Here is a 26,237-nt window from a genome sequence, read left to right as displayed (position 1 = left end):
ACAGGTGTGAGCCACCACACCTGGCCCAATCCAAAAGCTTTATCTGTATTATGGTTTAGGGAAAATTTGCGATCTTAGTACTCCTTCCATTATAGGAATCCATAATTTTAAATGTCCACAGATATAAAATAACATGCTTACAGATAGATTACTATCTATCTAAGGAATACAAAAAAGATAATGCACAATTATTTCCTTGAAAGAATATACATGAGAAGTTAAATAATTTATAAATCAAGTCACAGCAAAAGAAATATAGAAACCAAATTAGGCTGTAAAGTCTACATAGTGAGGTCTCACATGTAAGTTTTGAATGAGAAAACTGAAAGAAGGCATTTAAGTAATATAGCATATGCAAAAAAGGCAGAGGTGGGATAAATCCAAGTTCTCGCATAAAGGAAACCAGTTTAAAAAGACTAAGCGTCTTTTGGGGAATTGCAGGAGTCCGTAATAAAAAATGGACAAAAGATTATAAAAGGCCATAAACGGCATGCCAGAGAAAAATAAACTGAAATTCACCAAAGCGGTAAGGGTAGTAGTTAGAAGTTTAAATTAAAACACACACACCCCCCTCTGTCCCAATTTTAAAAACAAAAACATTTTATTTCAGTTCTGAGACAGCCCTTCATAGCACAGCAAGAGAACCAAGTCTGAATTCATAAATTACTACACTTTCTAAGCCTGTTTCTTCATCAACACAATGAGGTTAACAATAGTATCCTACTCCAAAATGTTGTGGGTACGATTACTGCTAGTGCAGTGCTTAGGAAAGTGCCTGGTATCATAACACCCAATGCAATTATTATAAGTAAAACTACCATGTGGAAAAAGTAAAACTTCAAAAAGAATAATACATAAAAACAAAATCATTTTTCTACCCAAGACCCCTACCCACAGACAACCATTACTACAGCAGTTTCTATTTAAAAGAATAACAATCTGTGTCTTGCTTTTGCTTGTGCTTTTTTAGAATGTGTGGTTTTTTGTTTTTTTTTTTTTAACAATTATTCCATGTCAGCATAATCAAATCTACTTTGATTTCCCCCCCACAGATGTACTGTATGCCATTTCATGGATCAAATCAAGGTATTATTAAGGAATGTGGAGTTTGATCTCCAACTTTAGAATTTTTTTTGTAATCAAATTTATGAATTTTTCCTGTTACTTTTTTGGTTATCTTGCTTAGAAAGGACTTCCCCAAATTAAGATTATTCTTATTTTTTCCTTGCTTTCCACTAGTTCATGGCTTCACTTTTACATTAAATCTTTATCCACCTAGAATTTACTTTCATAAGTGTACAGTATGAAGGATCCATCCTTTTTCATTCCAGATGGTGAGGCATTTATCCCAATGGCATTTTCCCCCACAATGGTCTAAAATTACTTCTTAATCTTACATTAAGCTCCTGTACCTATTTGGGTCTATTTCTATACTACTATTTCCCTGAGCAGTCTTTCTAAGATGAGCCATTTCAAACTGTTTTAATCATTACTGTGTATAATACATTTTAAAATCTGATAGGACTAGCCCCCTCAAAATAATTTGCACTGTTTTCACACATTGTTTTAAAAATTACCCTTTAAGCGCCTCAGATAAGACTGAAGTATATATACTTTAACCACCATTCTTTAATCTTGATTTCACCTCACCACTTCTCCCCTCCCCAACCACATAGGAAACCACTCATCAGTTGGCTTGTCATCTCTTTCCTACTTTTTAACATGCATACCCATGGAAAATGTACAATGCTGTTTATGGGTTTTGTTTGGTTTATAGTTATTGCCTATATTATTTTGCAAACGCTATTTTCATTCAGTAACAAAGCCTTGAAATCACATTCATTTAATATGCTTCCATACTCTACACTTTAATTACCCTATCAGATACCAGGGCTTTTACAATTTTAGAAAGCCTGAGAATTCACCAGGAGAGCTTACTGATTTCTGGGCTCCATCCCTGGATAATTCTGATTTAGAGGTCTAGGGTGGGACCTAAGAATTCATTTCAGACACACTCCCAGTAACATTGATGCTGCTTATCAACTACCACTGTTGAGTAGCACTGTGCCCTTGTATGAATAAACCACAGGTCAACGTGTTTCCTTAATGATGTATATTTAGGTTGATTCCAATTTGTCCTTGATTACAATCAATATAGTCACTATGCACAAATGCAATTTCTGTAAAGTAGGTATCAACAGGTAGAATTTGCATTATAAGAGGTGGTTTTTAAAGAATAAAATTGACCTAAAGAAACAAATCCCTAATAATGAAATATCAGGCCAGTGATAATGAACAAACTTCCCAACACCCCACAAATTCATACCAGCATGTCTCCTGATAATTATGCACTAAGTTTTGTGCTTTATAGGATGCTATTTTTTTTTTTTTTTTTTGAGACAGAGTCTCACTCTGTTGCCCAGGCTAGAGTGAGTGCCGTGGCATCAGCCTAGCTCACAGCAACCTCAAACTCCTGAGCTCAAGCGATCCTCCTGTCTCAGCCTCCCGAGTAGCTGGGACTACAGGCATGCACCACCATGCCCGGCTAATTTTTTCTATATATATTTTTAGCTGTCCATATAATTTCTTTCTATTTTGAGTAGAGATGGGGTCTCGCTCTTGCTCAGGCTGGTCTCGAACTCCTGAGCTCAAACGATCCGCCCACCTCGGCCTCCCAGAGTGCTAGGATTACAGGCGTGAGCCACCGCGCCTGGCCTTATAGGATGCTATTAATGGATGTTTCTAGCACAGATGAAGACACTAAGGCACGTTTAAGCAGCTTGTTTTCTGAGCTTCTCTCATTCCTCTCTTCCTGTGGTATCTTTCTCTGAGATGTAAAATATTGAGAAATAAGACTAGGCAGTTGACGTATAAAATCCACTTAGTAAGGAAATTCTAGTGTCCACTTTCCTGCATCACTGACCATGAACTAACTTACGCAACCTCTGTAGGTCTGAAAAGGTAATCCTAACTCTTCAGAATAAGTAAATAAAACTCTACTTCCAGGAAGAAAAAAAACAGAGATAATGAAAAATCTAAATTTATGATATTAGCGCATCAATGGAAATGTATTAATCAATTTTGGAATTCTTACACTGAGCTCTTGTAAGGAGCTCATTTAAGAAAATAAGATATACTGTACTGTCTCAAGACATTTAATTACATTTATAATATTTAAATGATTTGGGGAAACAATCTGTTAAATTTATAGGTTCCCTCTCATACAGAATTGATCAACAGCCCTTTGATATAATAGCTTAATCTGACTCTGGGTTGTCTCCTAATAGATAAGATAGTTGAATACATTTCTAGATGTACATGGTAGAAATGGATCAAATTAGGCAACAGTATCATGGAATGCCTAAAAAAGCTTTCTAGGTAAACATGGGGAAAATATTTTATAACCTGTATTGTCTGCTCAGGGAATCAATTCTTTAGAAAGAGATCGTGAATGAGCGATGAACAAGGTGGCTCAGACTCCTCCAAACATGGTTGACTGGGTCAGACATATAAACCACACTTAAGGCAGAACACTAAAATGAAGGATCATGACTATATTCTTTCAGATCATTGTCATATATATCATAAATACCCTTTCATGTCAATATTTCCAGTCACTGCATAGGTTTCCAAAGTGTTTATTTCTGATTCCAAAGATCATATAATTATTGCCACTGAGGTCCTGAGCTGTAATAAGTCACAAACACAGCTCCAGGGCAAGTGAAGGCTGGCCATAATATGACTCATGCTCTTAGACGAAGAAAGGATTGCTCTGTACAATTTCCAGCCAAGAAAATCCTGACTAAAGCATTTACTTTGGTCATTTTATTCATCATTTGGGGAGGGAAAAAAATCTCTGAATTAAACTGCTCAATAATCTTACAACTGCCAACTTGCCACAAGAAATTATTTCTTGCACCCCAAAATACCACAGCACTTTCCCCCCTTTTTTGTAAAGATCTACACAAGCAAAAACTTAAATTTCTACACAGGTTCACAAAGATAGATATAACAGTGAGAAACCAAAACAATCCAAACCTTCAACAAAAGGTGTTAGGTGAAATAACTACTTCTGACTCTTACTCTGCACTTACTGTGTACCATGTGCTATTCTACATCTTTGACATTTACCATTTCATTTAATCCTTATAACAACTTTATGAGACAGGTCCTACTGTCATCCACATTTTACAGATGAGGAAAAACCCCAAAGACGTTAAGTACTCTTCTAAGGTACAAGAGCTAACAAATGTCAGAACCAGACACTATGCTATGTGATAACTGGAAATATTTACTGACATAGAAGGATGCTCATATGTATGATAATGACAAAAGAAGAATGCAGATCAAATATAAATAATGACTTTGACCCACACTCTCCTTCCCCCCACCAAAAAATCAATGCAGAGTATAGAAATATGGATTTGGAAAATTTATACTTATACTCTCCATAGTAAACTACCAAAATAAACACATACAGCATGTGCTTTAGTCAAAGTTTAGAAAAAACTTAACATAGAAGATACAAAGTCAGTTTGCTCAAAACAATAATCAAAATAAATACATGCACGAAGTTCTTGTTAAACACATATTTTGAGATAAAATTTCCCAGAATCCAGTTCTTACCTGTCAGTTGATGTTGGGCTAGTAGCCACTGGTGTCTCTGCTGGCTTTTCGGCAGGTTTTTCTTGTTTAGTTGCACTAGCAGGTGCAGGTTCAGCAGATGCTGTCGTTGAGGCTGGAGTGACAGACGCAGGTGTGGAAGTGGGAGCCAAAGCAGGGGCAGGGGTTGGGGCCTGAGCCACAGCTGTTGCTGTGGAGGAAGTAACTGGTGTAGTGGTGGCAGGATTTGACTGCTGAGTTGTAGCTGGTGCTGGTGTTGTTGACACTGCTTTGGGCTAAACACATTAAAAAGCAAAATAATTACAATAAAATGCTACGTATTACCTGATCTCTAATTAGACAATATTGTTACAGGATGCCACAAACAAATATAACACTAATACAAATGTGTAACCTGAAAATAATTTTGTAAAATGACGTAATAAATGATAGATATTAGCAATCTGAATCACTGTTACTCTCAAAGCTCATCATGAGAGCATATATCTTAACTATCAACCTCAATTAGCTTTACCCAACAACTTCAGACTATGTGAAATTAATATGAAAAAGAACCAAAGGCTGGGCACGGTGGCTCACGCCTGTAATTCTAGCACTCTGGGAGGCCAAGGTGGAGGATCGCTCGAGGTCAGGAGTTCAAGACCAGCCTGAGCAAGAGCAAGACCCCGTCTCTACTAAAAAATAGAAAGAAATTAGCTGGACAACTAAAAATATATAGAAAAAATTAGCCAGGCATGGTGACGCATGCCTGTAGTCCCAGCTACCCGGGAGGCTGAGGCAGTAGGGTCGATTAAGCCCAGGAGTTTGAGGTTGCTTATGAGCTAGGGTGACGTCACGGCACTCACTCTAGCCCGGGCAACAGAGCGAGATCCTGTCTCAAAAAAAAAAAAAAAAGTAAATAAATAAAATAAAACATATAGAATATGTATTTGAAAAAAGGGAACCGCATAATTTTCCCACATACACTCCCCTGTATCCCAGGCTGGAGTGCAGTGGGCTCACTGTAATCTCCAACTCCTGGCTGGGCTCAAGTGATCCTCCTGCCTCAGCCTCCCAAAGTGCTGGGATTACAGACTTGAGCCACTGCACCCACCCAAACCTTGGTTATAACTTTAAAGTACCCATAACCATTTAAAAGCATTACCAAAATAATTTTCTTGAAATGTAAGTATAAATAGAAATATGATTATTAATGAACATGCCAGATAGTCTGCTGAACCATATTTTAGAAGAAGGATGAAAATCCCAATATTGACTACAACCAACAGGTCCAAGTACAAAGGGGTTAATAATATTGAGATGCGTACATAGTTAAACAAAAAAATAAAGGCCAAATAAAATTATAGCCACATGCTCAGCATTTTTCTGAACTGGAAACAGAGCCATAAAGCTTCCCACAGAACAAAAAGCAATTACAGTCGACCCCTGAACAACAAGGGTTTGAACTGCACGGGTCTACTTACATGTAGAATTTTTTCAATACAAGTTACACTGAGTGTGCTTGCCTCTCCCTGTCTTCCCTTCTACCTCCACCCCTGAGAGAGCAAGACCAACCCCTCCCTCTTCTTCAGCCTACTCAACAGGAAGACAACAAGGACGAAGACCTTTATGATGATACACTTCCACTTAATAAATAGTAAAAAATATTTTCTCACGATTTTATTAATAACATTTTCTCTCTAGTTTACTTTATTGTAAGAATACAGTATATGATACACATAACACACAAAGTATGCATTAATCGGTTGTTTATGTTATTGGTAAGGATTCTGGTCAACAACAGGTTAAGTTTTTGAGGAGTCAAAAGTTACATGCAAGTTTTTGACTGTGTGGGGATGGGGTGCTGGTGCCCCTGACACCTGTATGTGCATATAAAAATACTATCTGTTCAACCCACAACTTTCCTAAAGACAAAAGGTAACTTAATGGAAGATGGGATTAAAATTCAACATAATTTGCCACAAGCATAAATCAAACTCTAAAACCAATGAGCTGCCTTGTGTCTTGTTGGATTTGAGCTAGTGGGGAGCACACTGGGGAAACAGTGACTATAGAAAAGTGGTGGAAAGAGGCTATAGAAAGTGTGAGCAGCATTTATTCCCTTCTTTTCCTGAGAGCCTCGCATTTAGCTTAACTTTCTTAACTGCCAATATAATACTCTGCAGAGTAATAATGCTCTAAAACTCCAATAAGCAGCAATTCTCAGATAAGGAATAATTCTGGATAAACTGAAGCTTCATGAAGGTGAAGATTTAGAGTTTTAAGCACCAAAACTTTATAATAACCAATCTATACAAAATGTATTTTAAATGTGTTATACCTGTTTAATATTTTCCTAAATTATTTGTGATCAATACAATATTGTAGTTTACACATGCCTTCAAGATCTCTATTGCCATGAAGAGCTATTTACATCTTATTTGAAACAGTACCAAGCCCCCTTCTGCTTTTTAAAGTTTTTCTTCTTGCTTTGGATCTTAATAGCTTTTTCCTCTTTGTAGTAAAGTCATTTCTCATTGTTTCCATAACGTCTTACTATAGCAGTCTTCTTCCCCTTTTGAACAGTTGGCCTCTACTATTACTTCAATATAAAACCACCATAAATATCATTAGAATCCTATGTAATGTAAGAATAGGCTCCAAGTATCTACTCCGCAAATACACACACCTATTCTGAGAACTTTTCTGCTTAATTCTTAGCTGTGTTCCAAATCAGTGGTCACTAAACTTTTTGGCACCAGGGACTGGTTTCATGGAAGGTAATTTTTCCAAGGGGATGGGGGGAGAGCTCAGGTGGGGAGCCACTGTAAATACAGATGAAGCTGCACTTGCTCACCCACTGCTGTGTACACCACCCCCCACTTTCCTAAGTTTCATGGAGGATAATTTTTCCATGGATGGGGGGAGGACAGGGGTTAGGGAGCAGCTCTGTGGCCCAGTCCCTAACAGGCCGCAGACCGACCAAGGGTTGGGGACCACAATTCCAAATAGTCATGGTTACTGTAATACTAAAGGAAATAAGAGCAATAATAAAACATATCCACATGTGTGACTATCACATTTTCCATTATGTACTATGTATGATAAAACTAGATGAGAAAATAGATTATTCACCCTTAAAAAGGAAGGAGATTCTAGCACATGCTACAACATAGACGAACCTTGAAGACATTATGCTAAGAGAAAATAAGCCAGTCATAAAAAGACAAATACTGCAGGATTCCACTTATGTAAGGAACCCAAATAGTCATTCATAGACAGAAAGTAGAATGATAGACGCCAGCAGCTGGAAGGAGGGGGAATGGGGAGTGAGTGTCTAGTAAGTACAGAGTTTCAATCTGGAAAGATAACAAAGTTGTGGAAATGGACGGTGGTGATGGGTTGCAAAGCAATGTGACTGTACTGTATGCACTTAAAATGGTTAAACTGGAAAATACTGTTATGTATACTTTACCACAGTTGGAAAAAAAACCAGATGAGACAAGGTTTCCTCACGTGATTTTAATTCTCTATATTTAAAATTTAACATATAATAAAGTACTTAAATGTAGCAAAATCAATATGGCTCTTAACAGATTAAAAAATTTTCAAGTCCAACACATATAAACTGTTTAGCTGTTTTTGTTTCCCAGCACCAAAGTATGCCATAATTAAAGTGTATTTCTTCAACTCTATTTTCTACTACTATTGATTATTTTGTGACTTTAGAGAAAAATCCACATTTATTCCACTTTTGGTCTTTGATTAAGTGGTTGCAAGTACTGATTTAAACTTTCAGTGCTACAAGTTAACACTGTTCTTTTGCCGATTATGATGATTCAATCCTAAAAATTAACTTCATGAGTACCATTTCTCCATTTGTGTTAACTCTCTACTGCATGATTATGTATCCTTAAATAAACAAGTATATAAATAAAGCAGTCTCTTACAGAATCTATGTTTATTCTCTGCTTTAGAAAAAATTTTTACTCTATGAATCATCCCCAAAATACTTCAGCCCAATAAATCACAGGAAAGCTGCTGTTAAAAATTTCCTCACAAAAATCACTTCATTATTTCTTTAATTGCCTTTTTCTTCATTTAATCATAAAAATATATTCCTTCACCAAGAAATATCATGGAAATAATGGCCAAGACTAGAACTTACATGCCTTTTCTGCCTTGAAGAGCTTGTCAGGTCTAGTACATGACTTAGCAAGTTCATTTAAAGCACCTTTATTAAAAACTACAGAACAAGAAACATTTATTTAATTTCTAAGCACATTTAAAAATAATTACATAAGCGAGTGATTTCAGTAATCCAGCAAAAAAAATTTTAACATGACATTTTATATTTCAATTACGTTAATTTACATAAAAATTATATTAAAACCACAAATGCATAAAATTAATAACTTTATGGTTGATCCAAGGTAAATTCTTAAAACCATTAACAGCAAAAGGGCACACTGCGATGGATATGTATAAACTGTGTTCATTATGTGGACTTGGCATCATTGATCTTTAAAAGACTCATACACACAAACAAATATAGAATGAGGCTGAAACTTACTTTTGTCACCATAACCACCACAAAGTTTTTCTCATCAATTTTATATTCTTTGAGAGCAGTATCATCATTGAGGATTTTGCCTAATAAAAGAATAAAATGTTACCTAAGGTGCAATAATCTTTTGTTTTACATGTAACTTAAAACTTTCTATTAATTAATCACCAACATCAATTCTATTAATTACTACTTTCCCCAATGGAAAACATTAGCCAGTCATCCAGGATAAAGATAAATGGAAACACAATAGTTAAAACGGCATAAACATTTGACTAAAAGATGTCAAACATATATACTGCACATAAAATGCTGAGCAATTTTTAAAAATGTATTACTTAGGCCAGGGGCAGTGGCTCACACCTGTAATCCTAGCACTCTGGGAGGCCGAGGTGGGTGGATAGCTCAAGGTCAGGAGTTTGAGACCAGCCTGAGCAAAAGCAAGACCCCCGTCTCTACTAAAAATAGAAAGAAATTATCTGGCCAACTAAAAATATACAGAGAAAAAATTAGCTGGGTATGGTGGCGCATGCCTGTAGTCCCAGCTACTTGGGAGGCTGAGGCAGTAGGATCGCTTAAGTCCAGGAGTTTGAGGTTGCTGTGAGCTAGGCTGACGCCACAGCACTCTCGCCCGGGCAACAGAGTGAGACTCTGTCTCAGAGAGAGAGAGAAAAAAAAAAAAAAAGTATTAATTATATAAAAGACTTGCTGGGCAAGAAAATATTAAAGAGGTTGTGAGAAAGGGAAGATCATGAAGACAAAGAAAATTCAATATTGTGACTGTTCAAGGGTCTCCAGCAAATAACCTATATTCCTTCCTGATGGGGAGGAGGAGAGAGGAACAAATTTCCTGTTCTCCAAAATACCAGACACCTGACAAATCAGGAACATTCCAATGCTCTCAAAGCAAGATTATTAAAAGTACTTCAGAAAATGACATAAGATACAAGAAAAGGCAAGATGCTCCAGAACTCAGTAATGCACAAAGAAGTACACAAAGTTGTGGTCAAGCTAACACTCAAATATTAGGTCAGAACAACTTGATGTTTCCTATTCTGTGAATTGAGCTTCCCATCTTTAAAAAGTTATTGACCCAAAAGCTGCAAGCATTAAGACAGAAAGGAATATGGTCTCTGTTCTGGATAGCAATGAAAAAACAGGCCAAGACTAGAAACTGGAAATTTGAATTTTATGTCTGCCTCTCTAGGCTTCTGAATTCTGACGTATAAAAATGATGTTAGGCCGGGCGCGGTGGCTCACGCCTGTAATCCTAGCACTCTGGGAGGCCGAGGTGGGCGGATCGTTTGAGCTCAGGAGTTCGAGACCAGCCTGAGCAAGAGCGAGACCCCATCTCTACTCAAAATAGAAAGAAATTATATGGACAGCTAAAAATATATATAGAAAAAATTAGCCGGGCATGGTGGTGCATGCCTGTAGTCCCAGCTACTCGGGAGGCTGAGACAGAAGGATCCCTTGAGCTCAGGAGTTTGAGGTTGCTGTGAGCTAGGCTGACGCCACAGCACTCACTCTAGCCTGGGCAACGGAGTGAGACTCTGTCTCCAAAAAAAAAAAAAAAAAAAAATGATGGGGTTAAATCTCGAGGCTAGCATTTCCTCTCAACAGTCTCAGCCAAGAAAATGCCATCCAGAAAAAGACAAGATATACATGGGCAAACAAAGACCAACCTTACTGACATCTACAATGACAGTGTTCAGTATGTCCTCTGAAGAATAAACAGAATTTTCTCTACTAAATTCAGATATCAAGTCTATTTTTAATATACATTTTCCTGGTTGCCAGTGAGGCTAGTTAAATTTATCATTTCCTATTCATTTCCTTTGCTGCTTTTTTATTGGTCATCTTTTCCTTATTGATTTCTAAGAATTCTATATATTATCTGAATATTAATTGTTTTCCTTCCTGTCAGTTATAGTGTCTTTTAACATGTAAGTTTAATATTCTTCAATTTTGGTTAAAATTTAACTTTACAGAAATGATTCCAAGTACGCTAATAACACAACCAGTATAAATGGTTTCAATTCAACAAATTTAAAAAGAAGCTCAGTTTGACTAAAAACACAAAAGCAGTTACGTGATGCTTACAAAAGATAAAACTGAACAAAACTAACATCATTGGATGGAAAAATACGATTGAATATCAATATCATATTCAAATGACTGCTCTTCCATTGCTTTTATATGTATAATGTTTCTGACAATCAATTTGAATACACTACAATCTGTGAGATAACATTCCTAAAACTAAAATAATATCGCTGCAAGGAAGTAGCATATTAATTATAATATTTAATTCATACCTGCATAAATTAATTTTTGACCTGCTACTGGAAAGGCATCTTTTCCCTTCTCAGATTCAATCTTCTCTTTCAGTGCTTTCACCTATAGAGGAAAAATAAAGATTTTCTGGGAAAAAGTCTAAACCAAAAAATTACATTCCAGAATCTGAATAAATAATGGAACATAAAAATTATTCTTAGGTAGGATAGGCATAAACTTCATTTTAACACCATCTGTTACACATATATAGATTTAAAAAACTTTATTAGTTGACTTGGTAAATTAATTTAAAATAAAGATTTCAACATCAAAGTTTTGATTCCCATAAAGTTTGCAGGTTTATTTCCCACAGAGCAAGAAAGTAAAGTTCACCAACCTAAAAGGTCTAAGAAATAAAATGGTTACATCTACAATAGCAAGAATGCTTCAATGTTAAAGGCTAAATGCGAATATTAAAAAGCAAATGATTCCTTTTAAGAGTGTTGTAATGTTTTATTATAATTACCCAGGGGGCTTTATAAAGATCAATTAAAACAATCTCTGAGGGTGGGCCCTGGACATTAGCATTTTTTAAAAGCTTTACAAACTTTTACAAAGTCATCCAAGACCGAGAACCAATGGACTATTTTATTTAAAAGATCTTAAACAAGTAGCTTAGCTTCTCTCAGCATCAGTCTCATCTATGAAGTAAGAGGAACTGGAATAGATGACCTTCGTGGTCTTTTCAATTCCTAAAATATTATGACAATTGGCTCATTATGATGTATTTAGAAAACGAGTCTAATGAGGCCAGGCACAGTAGGTTGTGCCCATGATCCCAGCATTTTGGGAGGTCAAGGCAGGAGTATTACTTGAGGCCAGGAGTTCAAGACCAGCCTGGGCAACATAGCAAGATCTTGTTTCTACCAAAAAAAAAAAAAAAAAGAGTCTAACCATCTCTTCTTTAAGTGATAAGAAAGGAGGGTGGCATAGGTACAAGAATCAAGGGGGGAAATTCCATTTCCTTCAATTTCCCAGAATACTTCTGAAAACTGTCTAAGTTAATAGTTCTAAGTTTTATGTAAAGAACTGTCTGAGAGGCCGGAAGATCACTTGAGGTCAGGAGTTTGAGACCCGAGCAAGAGCTAGACACTGTCTCTACTGAAAATAGAAAACTTAGCAGGGCGTGGTGGTACGCGCCTGTAGTCCTAGCTACTTGGGAGGCTGAGGCAGGAGGATCATTGGAGCCCAGAAGTTGCTGTGAGCTAGGGTGACACCACCGCACTCTAGTTGGGGTTTCAGAGCGAGACTGTTTCAACAACAAAAATCTGTATGACAAAAAGGAATACAAAGATAGGATTCCTTTGTACAATAAAAAAGTAATGGTGCGTACTTCAAAAATAAAAAAAAAAAAGTTTATTTAGTTTCAAGTACATTAACATATGCAAGTTCACATAATCCTCAAAACTCTGGGACCAATGGAAATACCACCCACTCAATTTTCTACATGAAGAAATAGAAATAGAAATAAAGAGGTTAAATCATCTGCTCCAAGTCACACTGTTACTTACTGATAGCAGGAACCCAGAGCCATCTGTTATAACTCCAAGCTTTAAAAGCATAGTATTTTGCAAATACTTTGTGAATCACCCTTGCTACACTGATCTTCCTGAAATGGGTATCATCACTGCTATTCTGATGTTCCCCAAAGTAGAAATCTATCACAAAAATCTCAGTCGACTGTTTTCCATTGTTCTGAATTTCAGAGGCAAAACTAACACAAGTAAAAACATTTTAAAGCCACACATTAGATTTGCAAAGAAAGTAAGACAATGTCAGTTTTACTGCTTCGTTGTTTTGGAAAATAGTTAATTTTCACAAAAATATTAATTATAACATTTAATGAATTTATTATTTTTAAAAGAAGATTTAAAAATTTCTCAGTTTTGATTTCTAATATGGTAAATATCAATAAATACAAGCACACAGACAAAAGTTATTTTGGAGTCTTCAATAACTTTTAAGTATAAAGGAGCCTTAAAAAACAAAAGTTTGAGGACTGCTAGTCTTCATGCTAAATGACTTGCTCAGTCAACTAAGTGATGGCAGAACATGGGTGGAACACTTAGTGGTGAATGGTTAATGTACTTTCCAACTTTTTATTTATAGAGGGAGAATAGAGGATACAGTATTTGCAAATATGATTACTTGGTGAAAACTACAAATGAATTACAGATCACTTGTGTCACTGTGGGAACTCAGTTTTCAGAATAGTACATAGTGGATGCTCAATTATCATATGCTGAATGAATAAATGAACACAGCATAAAAATGGAAGAAAAAATATATATATGAAGCAAAAAGTAAAATAACGAGGATTATCTCAATCCTGACAGGTTAGAATGAGTGAGGTAATTAAGACAGATTTAATATATACCATATAAAGTTCTCTGTTCAACAGAAACTGTATTTGTATTTCCAGCACCCATAGAATATTTTTAAAATTTAGGCCACAAAAAGTGTTTCACTATTATTTCTAAAAGCCTAAATAAATAATGGACCTACTTTCTAGTTTTGTATATCAAAAAATAGAGACGAGAGGAAAAAAGTAACCCCCCCACAAAACCCAATAAATTAAGAAAAATTGGACCAAAAAACCCTCTAATCATTTACTACTAAAAATGTTTTCTTCCAACGTAATAAAAAATGTGATTAAAGAATATTAAGAACAATTAAGAACTCTGTACACAATACTTGTATCATTTGGCTAAAGAAATAATCATAGGCCAGCACTAAACATTTTTATTCAACAAAGAAAAATTAAGCTAAGCATACAACTCAAACAGAAAAACCAAGACAAATAACAAAAAGAAAAATGCAAATAAAAGAATCAAGAAAAAGCAAAGGTACAAAACTCTCCTTGAGCTAACAACAACAACAGAAAGGACAAGTAACAGGAGAAGCAATTCACAATTACAGTCACACAGAAAGTTCAACCTCATTAGTAACCAAAAACACAAATGTGATGTCACATGTCATTAATCCAATAGACTGTTATACTGGAAAAGACTGTTTTGAACAATTCTTGGTGTAAACAAGTATGAACAGACATACTCTCAGAATGAAAGTATTAAATGATTTAAATCTTTGAGAGCAACACGCCAAATTGCCTCAACATTGTTAAAGAGAAGGGGGCATTTGACCCAACACTACCACTTTCGGTAATGTAGCAAGAAAATAACTCAACTAAACTTTGGAACCAGGTTCACTGACCTGTCCAAAATTCTGGCATTGTTCCTTAAGCACAACATAACAATGACCTTTACTTCCAATCCATTTAAGTCAACCCACTCACAGGACACAGGCTGAATACTGTCATCCAAAAACTGTTCCAGCTTTGAAATTGTAAATGACCAATCTCCTATTCCTACCAGTTCCTAAATAACTGTTCACTACATTTGCTCTTGAACCTCATTAAGACTGTGGTTCCTAAAGTCTCTTACATTTACTTCTATCTTCACTATTAGTTCTATGCCACTTATAAAACACTGCCAATGCTCCTATTACCTTATTCCTAATATCAAAGACTCCCTTGTCTTTCTGCTGAGCCTCCCAGGCAAAATTCTATATTTGGACCAACATAACTGAATTTATTTCCATCAGTGTTCAACCACTAAAATTCACTTCAGTCACTCGGTGGTGTCTCACTAGCCTATCTCACTTAGCTAACAAATCTTAGCCATTTATCTAACAGACCACCTGTCCACATTTATACCCAGTTTTTTAAATGCTATTGAAGAAAAGTAAGGACACACTCAATCCTCTGTTCCCCCAGGTTAGCCCTCCCCTCTGTTCTCCCAAAGGATATTTCAGACCCGCACTCTGCTCTAAATCTGATTCTCAACACCCTCCTCCTCTCTGCAGATGATCACTTTCTACCTTATTCAAAACACAGAAAACATGAGAGGAACTCATTCTCAACTTTCTGCCACCAAACTGACATGCTTTCTTGCGTTCAGACCCACCTAATCTCCTTTCCACCTATTAAATCAAAGAAGCATCCTTTCTTTCAAACCTAATTCTTTCCACCTGTCCTCTGGTTTCCCCTCCAAGTGTTCTCCAGCACCTTGCTAGATTCATGTCTCCTTCCCTCCCACAGCTTTATTTTCAACCACTCCCTCAAGGCCAGTTCATTTTCATTCACACTTAAAGGGTCCCAAGTCTCTATGACCTTAAAAACAAAACAAAAAATACTACACAATCTCTTTATCTCCTAACTACACTCTCTCCCCCTGAACCTCAAGTATTCTTCAAAAAATCAAAAACACATAGTCTTATTTGTTAACTCCACACCCACTACTCAAAAGGGTACAATACAGAGCTGATAAAACAGAAACATGGATTTCTTCTTATTTTATGCTGCTTATTTTCTCTGGTACTGCCTACACCCATAATTCCATTAAGACTCCTTTTACCAACATCACTGAATTCTGCAACATCATCATTATCACAGCTTTTCGTACTGCCACCCCTTGGCTTCCATGATGCCATACTTTTCTGGTTTTCCTACCTCTCTGTTTACTCCTTTGTGAAATCCTCTTCTTTGACTAGCCCTTTAAGTGTTACTTAGATTTCCAAGATAATCCATTCTATCTACTCCTAGTTTTAATAACAATCCAGATCTCATCTGTATTTCTAGCCCAGCAGCTCTCCCTGACCTTCAGTTACGCATACTCAATTTCTACTGGATATCTTCACTCCATGTCCCAGGGCATTTCAACCACAACCTATTTGCTGAAGAACAGCTTTTTGACTAGTTTGTCTAAATCATCCCTAGCCCAACCAAATTGAGCATATGTTTGAGATATCTCCACATGTACTCACCATTAAATTGGAACTAATTGATCAACACTAATGTGCCCATACCGAAATAACATTCTTTGGAAATCAAGCAGGTGAAGGGGGAAAGAGGGGATGGGTAAATTCACACCTAGTGGGTACAGCACACGTTATCTGGGGGATGGGCACACTTTTAACTGACGCAAATGGTACAAAAGCAATTTATGTAACCAAAACATTTGTACCGCTTCAATATTCTGAAGTAAAAAAAGGAGACAACTGTATCACTGAACCAAATGTGCAGTGGTGTAGGCAGAATGCCTACACTGTATGTTTGAGATATCAAAATAATATCTTATAAATTATATTCCCACAATACTAGTAGGATGTGGTATGTCAATTTTCTTGCACAGCACTTTGCATAAGATTTCTAGAGCTATTGCTTGTTGATTAGGCCAGCAATTGAACACTGACGTAACAACTGCGCTTCCTCAATGCTACAGTATGTTTTTCCTTATTACTTTGTAACTATGTTGAACTTTATTACTGTTGTAACTATTGTAACTATGTATAGTAAAAAGAATTATTTAAGCTTTAATGGGTAGCCCTGAAACAATAAAGCCCAAATGAACAAATGCTAATGTGTGTCACCCACTTGCCATGTGCCAGGCAGTGCACCAAGAGCCTCACAATAATTTTAACCTGTACTACACCTCTATGAGGTTGCAGCAGCCAGCCTTCAAGATGGTCCCCAATGGCCCTTGTCTCCTGGTATTCAAGTCTTTGCAAACACCCTTCCCATACTGAATTATGGTTAGTCAACAAGAGCAGTAAAATACTGCCAAAGTGAAAGTGTGCAACTTCTGAGGCTGGTTTATATATAAAGGCTACTTTTTCTGCCTTACTCTCTTGGGTCACTCACACCAGCAGAAGCCAGCTGCCATGTCATGTAGACAATCAGCCTGGGGAAGGGCCTTTGTGGAGAGGAACTGAAGGCTCCAGTCAACAGTCAGCACTAAGCTGTTAGCCACGTGAGGGAGTCACTTTAGAAGGGAACCCTCCAGCCACAGCTAAGCCTTTAGATGACTGTAGCCCTTAATACAACTTCATGAGATCCTGAATAAGAACCACAGAATTAAGCCACCCCTGAATTTCTAACTTACAGAAAACTATGAAATAACAAATGTTTAATGTTTTAAACAACTAAGTTTGGGGCTTGTTTACTGCACAGTAATAGATAACTAGCACATACGTACATACTATTAATATTAGTATCCTTGTTTTCTGGTGACGACACTAAGGCCTATGAAATAGAAAGGTTATGTACACAGGCTCTGGAGGCAGACTACCCAAATTTGAATCCTGGCTAGTTACTCATATGGAAGTTGATAATTGTGAATAGCAAATACTATTTGTGAGCACTGATCAGGCATTTTTAAGGCAACGTGCCAGCCTTCAATCCAATAATTCCACACCTAAAAATCAATGGTAGAGAGATGCTCACACAAATACTTCAAAGACAGATGTACAAAATATGTACACTACATCACTGTTTGTAATACTAAAAACTGAAAATCCTAAATATCCATCAAGGAGAAATGGTAAAATAAATTACTGCACATGCATTCATGTGAATACTATGCAATATAATCAATAAATGAAATATATCTTTGAGGGAAAAAAGCTAGTTGCTATCTAGGCACAGTGGCTCACGCCTAGCACTCTCGGAGGCCAAGGCAGGTGGACTGCTTGAGGTCAGAAGTTCAAGACCAGCCTGAGCAAGAGTGAGACCCAATCTCTACAAAACATAGAAAAATCAGCCAGGCATGGTGGTGTGTGCCTGTAGTGCCAGCTACTAGGGAAGCTGAGGCAGGAGGATCACTGGAGCCCAGGAGTATGAGGCTGCAATGAGCTATGATGATGCCACTGAATCTCACACCAGGGCAATAGAGCAAGACTGTCTCAAAAAAAGAAGGGGGGATGGGGAGCTAGTTGCTAAGCAATTATTATTTTTTTTAAAAAGCAGTGTAGTTGTGTTTATGTATTATTTTAAAAAGGACTAGAAGGATATAGAGTCTACAGTGGCTACGTAGACCAGGGGCAAAAGCCTTTCACTTTTTACTTTATATATCTTTCTATTTACTAACAGCCTGGATTATTTTGCTAATTTAGGGAAAACCGGAGTTTAAAGGAAAAAAAAAAAAAGAGAAATTTCATTAAAAAAAAAAAAAGGTCTGAGGCAGTTCTAATACTATATAGCCTAATTAATTAAAAAGTAATAATAGCAATTGAATTTTGGCAATCAACCATTAGCAAAAGAAGAGATTCTCAAAGCCAAATACATTTACTAAAGGATTTCATAGATTTACACTGCAGGCAAAGCTTTGTCCTTTTTACTTCTTTGGGTATTATCCTTCCACTTGAGAAACTGGCACCAGCACCAAGAATTAGTTCTTAAATTTCTCCCCCAAAGTAGGTTCCTGCTAATTCTAAAAATACAATGTATTATAAAGATATCAGCTGACTTCAGTGCAAACAGAAAAATCTCTCCACTGGACCCAAGGAATGAAAGAATATAGTACAGAAAGAGTTTTTTTTTTATTGAAACAATAACTGACAGTATAGTATTAATTATGTGAGAAGAAACAGACAGTAAACAAAGGCAATCCTCAAATGGGGGTTATGATTCAAAAGGCTATTACTTCAAATATATGATTTGAAACCCAGAGCCCATTTTTCCCACAGAAACTATGTAAAATGGTATTTAGTCTCTTAAGCCAACGTATACATGCCAACTTAATCTAAAATCTAAATATTCCTAACAGTATGATTTCAACAAGACCAAAAGAGACACAGGAATTTGGAAACTTAGTAAGTAGAAATCCCAAGATACCTGTAACTTTTGAAGTTTCTATAAAGGCAAAGAATGGATTTCTCTAGCGCACTTGCAAGAAAAAGCTGCCTACCAGAAGAAGAGTGTGTGTGGGGGGGGAGGGGGTGACAACAATTTTATCTATCTGTTTAAGCATCTAGGACATTTTTGTGTATATTAGTCTTTTGTAGCTGGTCTACCTCCTCTGCTGGAATAGGTTTATATAACGTTTCAAGGGTTCATAAAGTTCATTCCGTTGTAAAATTAGCTTTTGAGACACTACAGAAGGAATTTATTTATCCTAACTTAAAAGGAACAGATGGTGTAATGTCCTTCAGAAAGATTCACTGTGCTATAGCAGGCTTAAATTTAGCAAGTTTCTTTCAAAAGTTAACAAATTCTATACACTACCCAACAAAATAATATCAATTTTCAAGCCAAAATGGCAGGACCTTGTTCACTGTTATTACACACTTTTTAAAATTGCTGATTACGTCAAACTGAGAGAATGAGAATATCTCATTCACAGAAACCTTTCTCAGAAAGGATCAAAACAAAGGAAAAGAATGACCAATATAAAGGAAAACTGATGAAAGCAGGATTTGTTTTAAAAAACTGCATAAGTTATTTTTAATTTCACAATTCACTAAATATTTTTAGGCCCATGATCTCACCTGATTTTCACAATAACTCTAAGGAAGCCAAGTCAATTATCATTACTCCCATTTTACTAATGAGGAGAGAGATTTTTAAAGTCTTGTGCTCAAGGACACAGGACAAGGACAAAGTAGGGAGAAAACTCCCGTTTAGTTTACGAATAATATACTTTCAGTTGCTACTTTCAGCACTAGTATCCTGCTTTTACAGATGAGGAAACAGGCACATACTGAGTAACTTGCCGAAGGTCACATAGCAAGTGGTACAGCCAATTCTACCTTCCAAAATATATTCCAATTCTATCTACTTCTCTCCATCTCTACTCCTATTACCCTGGTTCAAGGTGCAATTGCTTAAAACCATTGCACACGCCTCCTAACTGATCCCCCTGCTTTCACTCTTTCTTTTTTTTTTTTTGAGACAGAGTCTCACTCTGTTGCCCAGGCTAGAGTGCCATGGCATCAGCCTCGCTCACAGCAACCTCCAACTCCTGGGCTCAAGCAATCCTTCTGCCTCAGCTTCCTGAGTAGCTGGGACTACAGGCATGTGTCACCATGCCTGGCTAACTTTTCCTATATATTTTTAGTTGTCCGGTTAATCTCTTTCTATTTTTTCATAGAGACGGGGTCTCACTCTCGCTCAGGCTGGTCTCGAACTCCTGACCTTGAGTGATCCTCCCGCCTCAGCCTCCCAGAGCACAAGGATTACAGGCATGATCCACCACTTCTGGTCTGCTTTCACTCTTGCCCACTCTACTATCCGTTCTCCACCAGCATCAAAGTAACCCTAAAAGAAATGTTTCCCCTGCTTATAAAAGCTTTCCATTTTACCTTGAAAAACCCTAGCCTACAAAGCCCTACATGCTCTGACCCCTTGCCTAACTCTCTAATCTCTATCCCTCACGTTAGCAATACAGGCCTTTTTTTTGGATTCCCCAAACACACTCAAACTCTTAAAGGTCTTTGCCCTAGCTGTTCCCTACAGAAAACACTCTCCTCATCTCTTACTGTTCATTATTATTCAGATCTCTGCTTAAAAGTTACCTTATTCAGAAAGGCCTTCCGTGACTAGTCAATTTACAAGTAGCCAGTCAAGCATTATCTCATCACCTCATCCTATTTCAATTTTCTAAACAGCACTTACCATTACCTGGTTCTTTAAACTTGTTTTTTTGACTGTTTTATCTCACTAGAATGTACACACCATGACAGCAGGGCTTGACATCTAGTGTACCCAACAAATATTTGTTAAATAAATAAACCAACATGCAAACACACTACACTGAGGAATCACTGACAGTTCACCAGAAGAATGTATTCAATTCAATTCATTCAAAAGATCTTTATTGAATGGCTACTGTGTAAAAGCCTGGTGAAAACCATGTCAGATTTCCCAGTTTCTTCCTGTATTTTGCTCTACCAAAATGCCAAGAACCCTTAATTTCACCTCTGTGATATAGTTATTTTAATACATTTACTATTTAATGATTTAATAATCTAGGAAATTCCTATAACATGGCACTATATCTAGCATGACTATATTGAAAATGTAATAAACCACAATAGGAACTATTCACTAGTAAATCACAGCTAGCAAATACTGTATACAGAACAAGTACTAAAGCAGTATTTCATAACAATCACCAACATTACAGAGATAAACCACAAAGTGAGGTTAATTCTTTGCAGTACACTAAATATGCTATTTATAAAAATTAAAACTACTGTACCTTTACAAGTCTCTTATCAAAAATATCCTATGTATATACAGTTTTAATGCCCATATAGTAATGAAATCACATTTCAGCTTTTGCACTTAAAAGTCTCATCTCGAGTTTACTGGGTTTTTGTATGTTTTCAGTTATTTAAAGCACATAATCCGTGTCAAGCGTTACCAGATTGAAGGATTAATCTGTGTAACACATACTCTTTCCTGTCATCATTTCAGTGATGAAATAATGTACTGTAGTGCAATTATCTCCAAATTCTTATTTTTTGGACTGCCTTTCTTAATCAATGGCTTTAGGTAACAGCAATACAAAAAACTAACTGACTTTGGATCTGAGCTTAAAAACTCAGGGCAAAGACCTTTAAGAGTTTGAATGTGTTTTGGGAATCTAAAAAAAGCCCTGTATTGCTGAAGTGAGGGGTAAGAGATTAGAGAGTTAGGCAAGGGGTCAGAGCATGTAGGGCTTTGTAGGCTAGGATTTTTCAAGGTAAAATGGAAAGCCTTTATAAGCAGGGAAAACATTTCTTTTGGGGTTACTTTGATGCTGGTGGAGAATGGATAGTAGGGTGGGCAAGAGTGAAGGTGTATTTCATTTCCCTCTAAATGTCCATCACACCAAACTTCAGAATTAAGAATTTTATAGCAGTAGTGGTCTATTAGATACCTCAGAATGCTTTAATATGTATGCTACCTAAATTTCTCCCACAATTTTTAAAGTCAGTCATCTATTTAAAATAGAACACATAATGAAGAAAACTCTTAGCAACAGTCTCCCCACTCCACACATACCATCTTTTCATTTTGTTTCCATACTATTTCAATATCTTTTAAGAAGGGATGCATTACTCTAGTAAAAACAAAAAAGACCTTTGTAAAGGCTAACACTAAAAGGCAGTGATCATGAACGTACCATGGTAATGATCAAGTAAATGGTACAAAGTGGCTAATAAGCATAAGAAAGTTTTAGTGGTTAAAAGCGGGGAGGAACTATCACCTTTCAAAAACTGGAGCGAATAAAAACACCTTAAAAACAAATTTTTTTTGCTTTTCCCACTGTGTACATGCCCTACTCTCTAGCCACTGAGTTTCAGTCAATAAGGATCCCATAAGACCCAGACCATGTCCTAAATGTCCCTGCACTCCTCCAGTCCTGCCAGCAAAGCTCACTAAACGTTTACTTGTTCAGCAAATGAATCACTCCCATGATTCCGCTTATATTGCAGTTCTTTCTTCCATTTTTGTTCATGCTCATCTCAAGCTTGCGAGAGTTTCTATAGTGGCTACCTTAAGTTACTTAATTTTCTTAGTTCCTTCCAGGTAAAAATCAAACAAGGACAAACTTTTTGAGCAGTCCAAATACAGGTCTCAGAGGCCCAATCTGTTCATTTTAGATATTGCTATGGGTCTCACTGAAGTCTTATCTTTTCTTTACTTTAGATCTATTTCTAATATCCTTGGTTACCCAGTTCTCACAACAAATCAGAAACAGGACACTTAGTGTTGCCCTATATTAATGTAATTTTCATTGTTTCTTTTCTTACTGGAATTCTAAAGTACTGTATCAAACATAAATGGAACTAAAACAGTTGTCTTAAAAAACACTTCTGAAACTTAAAACCATAAAAATAAAAACGGACAGGTCATTTAATGTAAACATTCTTAAATGTTTTAATTTGTTGCCCTAGACTACTAGTACTAGTTTTTTTCTTTCTTTCTACGATAGGGTCTTTACAAAGGTAATAATATTAGTAGTATTAGTTTTTATGTTTATATTAATAGCAACAAAATTATATTTACATAAATAGCAACAAAAGCTGAAGAAGCCACTCTGTAACAATGAGCTTTCTGGAAAATATATTTCTAGAAGTATAACATATTACATTCCCTTGGAAATAAACCGAGAAACCACAAAAATAGTTAAGAATTTATACAATAAAGTGCCTAAAGAGTTATACAAGTCTTACAGAACACAAATATTTCAGTGGAACTGTAGAAAGAGCCACTGTATAATTTTAATAAACCCACAGATAATTCCTTCCCACCAAAATCCTTTAGGTTTCAATTCTGGAATTATTCTGAGTATTATAAGCTGATAAAGTTAGTGTGGCACCAACATTTACTAACACAAAAAACCAAAGTCAAATAGGCATTTTATGTAGATTGTCTGAAATCGTTACACAGACAACTCCATTTTAACTTTTATCCTTCAACTTATTAGTATATACTATGTCATAAAGAAACATTCAAGAAGGATTTGATTCTATTTGAAATATCAATCCACAGGATGTGGTCAATTACTTCTGAGGGCATTGAAAAGTTTCTCATGTATAACATATCTACCGTACCTTTAAGAATTTATTGCACAGCATACATCTATCTACATATAATGAAATATTTTGAAATCAAATAATTTTGTGCCACAACTCTCAAAAGGCTGGGAACTCTCCTTGTTCCTTAAAGACGTAGAAAACTTTAGATGATTAAATGAGATAGGCAAAACATAGCACTGTATCTTCACTCAAAGGTATCCACTGTTTAAATAATCGATTCCATTTATTGACCACCAACTAAATATCTACCATTTAATCCTCACACAAGGCAGGTATTATCCCTAAGGCACAGAGGATGAAACTAAGAGTTATTTGCCCAAGGTCATAGCAAATAAGAGCCACAGATGGAATTCAAGTCTGTTTAATTAACACCAAGGCCCCTGATCTCCACTCAAAATAAAATCAACTATTTTTTAAAATACAGATAGGTAGAAACTTGCTGGTTTAAACTTAGCATCATGACAATCTTAACGGTGTATTCCAGAACATAAGCAGTAAATTTACACTCATGGTATTTTTAGATTCTTGGCATAAAGTTATATTGACTTCAACAGTTTTTCTTTTTGCAGTCACAAATACAGAATAATTTATAACGTAGACTTCTCAAGTGTTTAAGACTTTAACTGCAGAAGGGATTCAAAGTTTTTATGTTCTTTTTTTCCCCTTGAAATGCTAAAACATAGGACCGCTAAATCCGGAGTTGATTTGAGTCTGGATTTGAAGGGCTCTAATGCAAAAATTTTCACCACCAAAGAGGCCTCAAAGTGCAATCTATGCACTTTGGGTATTGATTTGGTGGCGGGAAGACGACAGCAGAACCATTCAAGATACATGCAAATAAAAGGGTTAACAAATTCTAGAGGGAAGGGGGCAAAGAATTCATTTTCACCACCACTCACCTCTCTCTCACGGCGGCAGACGAAACCTGATACTTTTTAAGGCTCATCATCTCGGGTTACCAACGCTTAGACCTCTGCGCCTAACCAGGTCCACACAGGGGTAGTGGCGAAGCCTACACCTCCCTCCCCCACCTGTGCAACCACACCAAGAAGCCAGGCTCCACCGCCCAGGCTGCCCCGACCTCCCCTCCCCCTCCGGCCACACTACTGCAAGCTCCCAGACCCAGGCCTCCAGTGCCCTGCGGGCGTGTGCTCCACGCCATCTGCCACCAGGCCTACAGCGTCCGGCCACTGCTTCCCCCTTCTCCTGCCACAAAGCCTGCAGCCAACGCGGGAGGCTCGGGGCCGGGCCTCCGGGCCCCAACCCCGCGCTCGCCGCGCCCTCCAGGTGCTCCCGAGGAGCCCCCCAGTGGGGCGCGCAGCCAGGCCCAGCTCCTCGGCCCGCGCGCAGCTGTCCCCCGCCTAGGCCCGGAGGGCCCCTCACTCTCCCAGCGGCCCGCACGAGGCCACCCCCGCCCCGCCTCGGGCCCCGCGCTCCCCGCCGCTCATACCGTCTCCTCTGGGTCGATGTCTATTTTGAAGGTCTGCTGCTGGAGGGTCTTCAGGGTGACCTGCATGGTGCCGCCGCGCAGCTCCGCTGCCGGGCCTGCGCCGGGTGGTGGCCGCTGGGCGGGGTCTGTGGCCTGGCGGGGCCCGGGGTCGCCCGCGCTCCTCGCGCTCTGGGTAAGAAGGCGGTGGGGGTGGGGGCTTGTCACATTCGCCCAGCAGAGCGGCCTCTCCCCCCGCCGCCCCGGGCCGCGCCGCTCTCTTCGCGACTGCGGCCTTCCCCGAGAGCTCGGGCCGCCGTGCTTCCTCACGCCCCGGGCGCCGGCCACTGAGTCTGCAGGAGGCGCGAGGGGCTCTGCGAGACACGCAGAGAATCCGCTAGCTCACCACAGGATGGTGGCCGCCATCATCGTGACTCGCCGAGACGTGCCCCCTCCCCCACCCGAAAAACCTGGGGGATGGGGCCGGGCTGGAGAAGCGCGCAGGCGTAGGGCGCGGGCGAGACCATGCGCAAGCGCGCCCCAGAGCTCCGCCCCGGAATCGGGGGCGGGGCGGATTGCGCCTCTGGAATGTCAGCGGCCTGAATCGGGCGTGCGCAGGCGCAGACCGTGGGCGTCGGGGGCTCTCGGGGCTTCCTTGTCGAGCTCCAGCCCGGGCATTCTCCTCGCGCTGCCGCTCCGCCTACGTCCGACTCCGCCCGGCTGACGAAGTTGCGCAATCCGTAGCCGGGGAAGCGCTACGTGGAGACCCGACTGAGTAGTTGCTGAGTCCTGGAGCTGGGGAGCTAGAGGGCGGTAGGTGGGGCGGAGTTTCAGCGAAAGTTGATGGTAGTAACCACAGCAATGGGCCTACAGTTGCGGGGCGCTTGCTGAGGGGCTGAGCCTTCGTGGTGTCCACTGCTTCTTTAATCTGAGAGCACA

General features: G+C 38.2%; 1 protein-coding gene across 1 annotated transcript in view; it reads right to left on the bottom strand.

Moving 5' to 3' along the window:
• Positions 1-25,764, bottom strand: part of RAD23B (RAD23 homolog B, nucleotide excision repair protein) — a 43,309-nt gene extending 17,545 nt beyond the window's left edge. Inside the window, exons 1-4 of the mRNA XM_069476647.1 lie at positions 25,323-25,764; positions 11,488-11,569; positions 9,176-9,255; positions 4,627-4,898 (exon numbers count right to left, since the gene is read on the bottom strand). Coding sequence (XP_069332748.1) covers positions 4,627-4,898; positions 9,176-9,255; positions 11,488-11,569; positions 25,323-25,388 — 500 coding nt within the window. The 5' untranslated portion in view covers positions 25,389-25,764. The remainder of the gene's footprint in view (positions 1-4,626; positions 4,899-9,175; positions 9,256-11,487; positions 11,570-25,322) is intronic.
• Between the last annotated feature and the right edge of the window lie 473 nt (positions 25,765-26,237).

Source organism: Eulemur rufifrons, chromosome 7 (assembly GCF_041146395.1).
Source record: "Eulemur rufifrons isolate Redbay chromosome 7, OSU_ERuf_1, whole genome shotgun sequence".
Taxonomy (NCBI): domain Eukaryota; kingdom Metazoa; phylum Chordata; class Mammalia; order Primates; family Lemuridae; genus Eulemur; species Eulemur rufifrons.
This window is presented reverse-complemented; position numbering and strand designations above follow the sequence as displayed.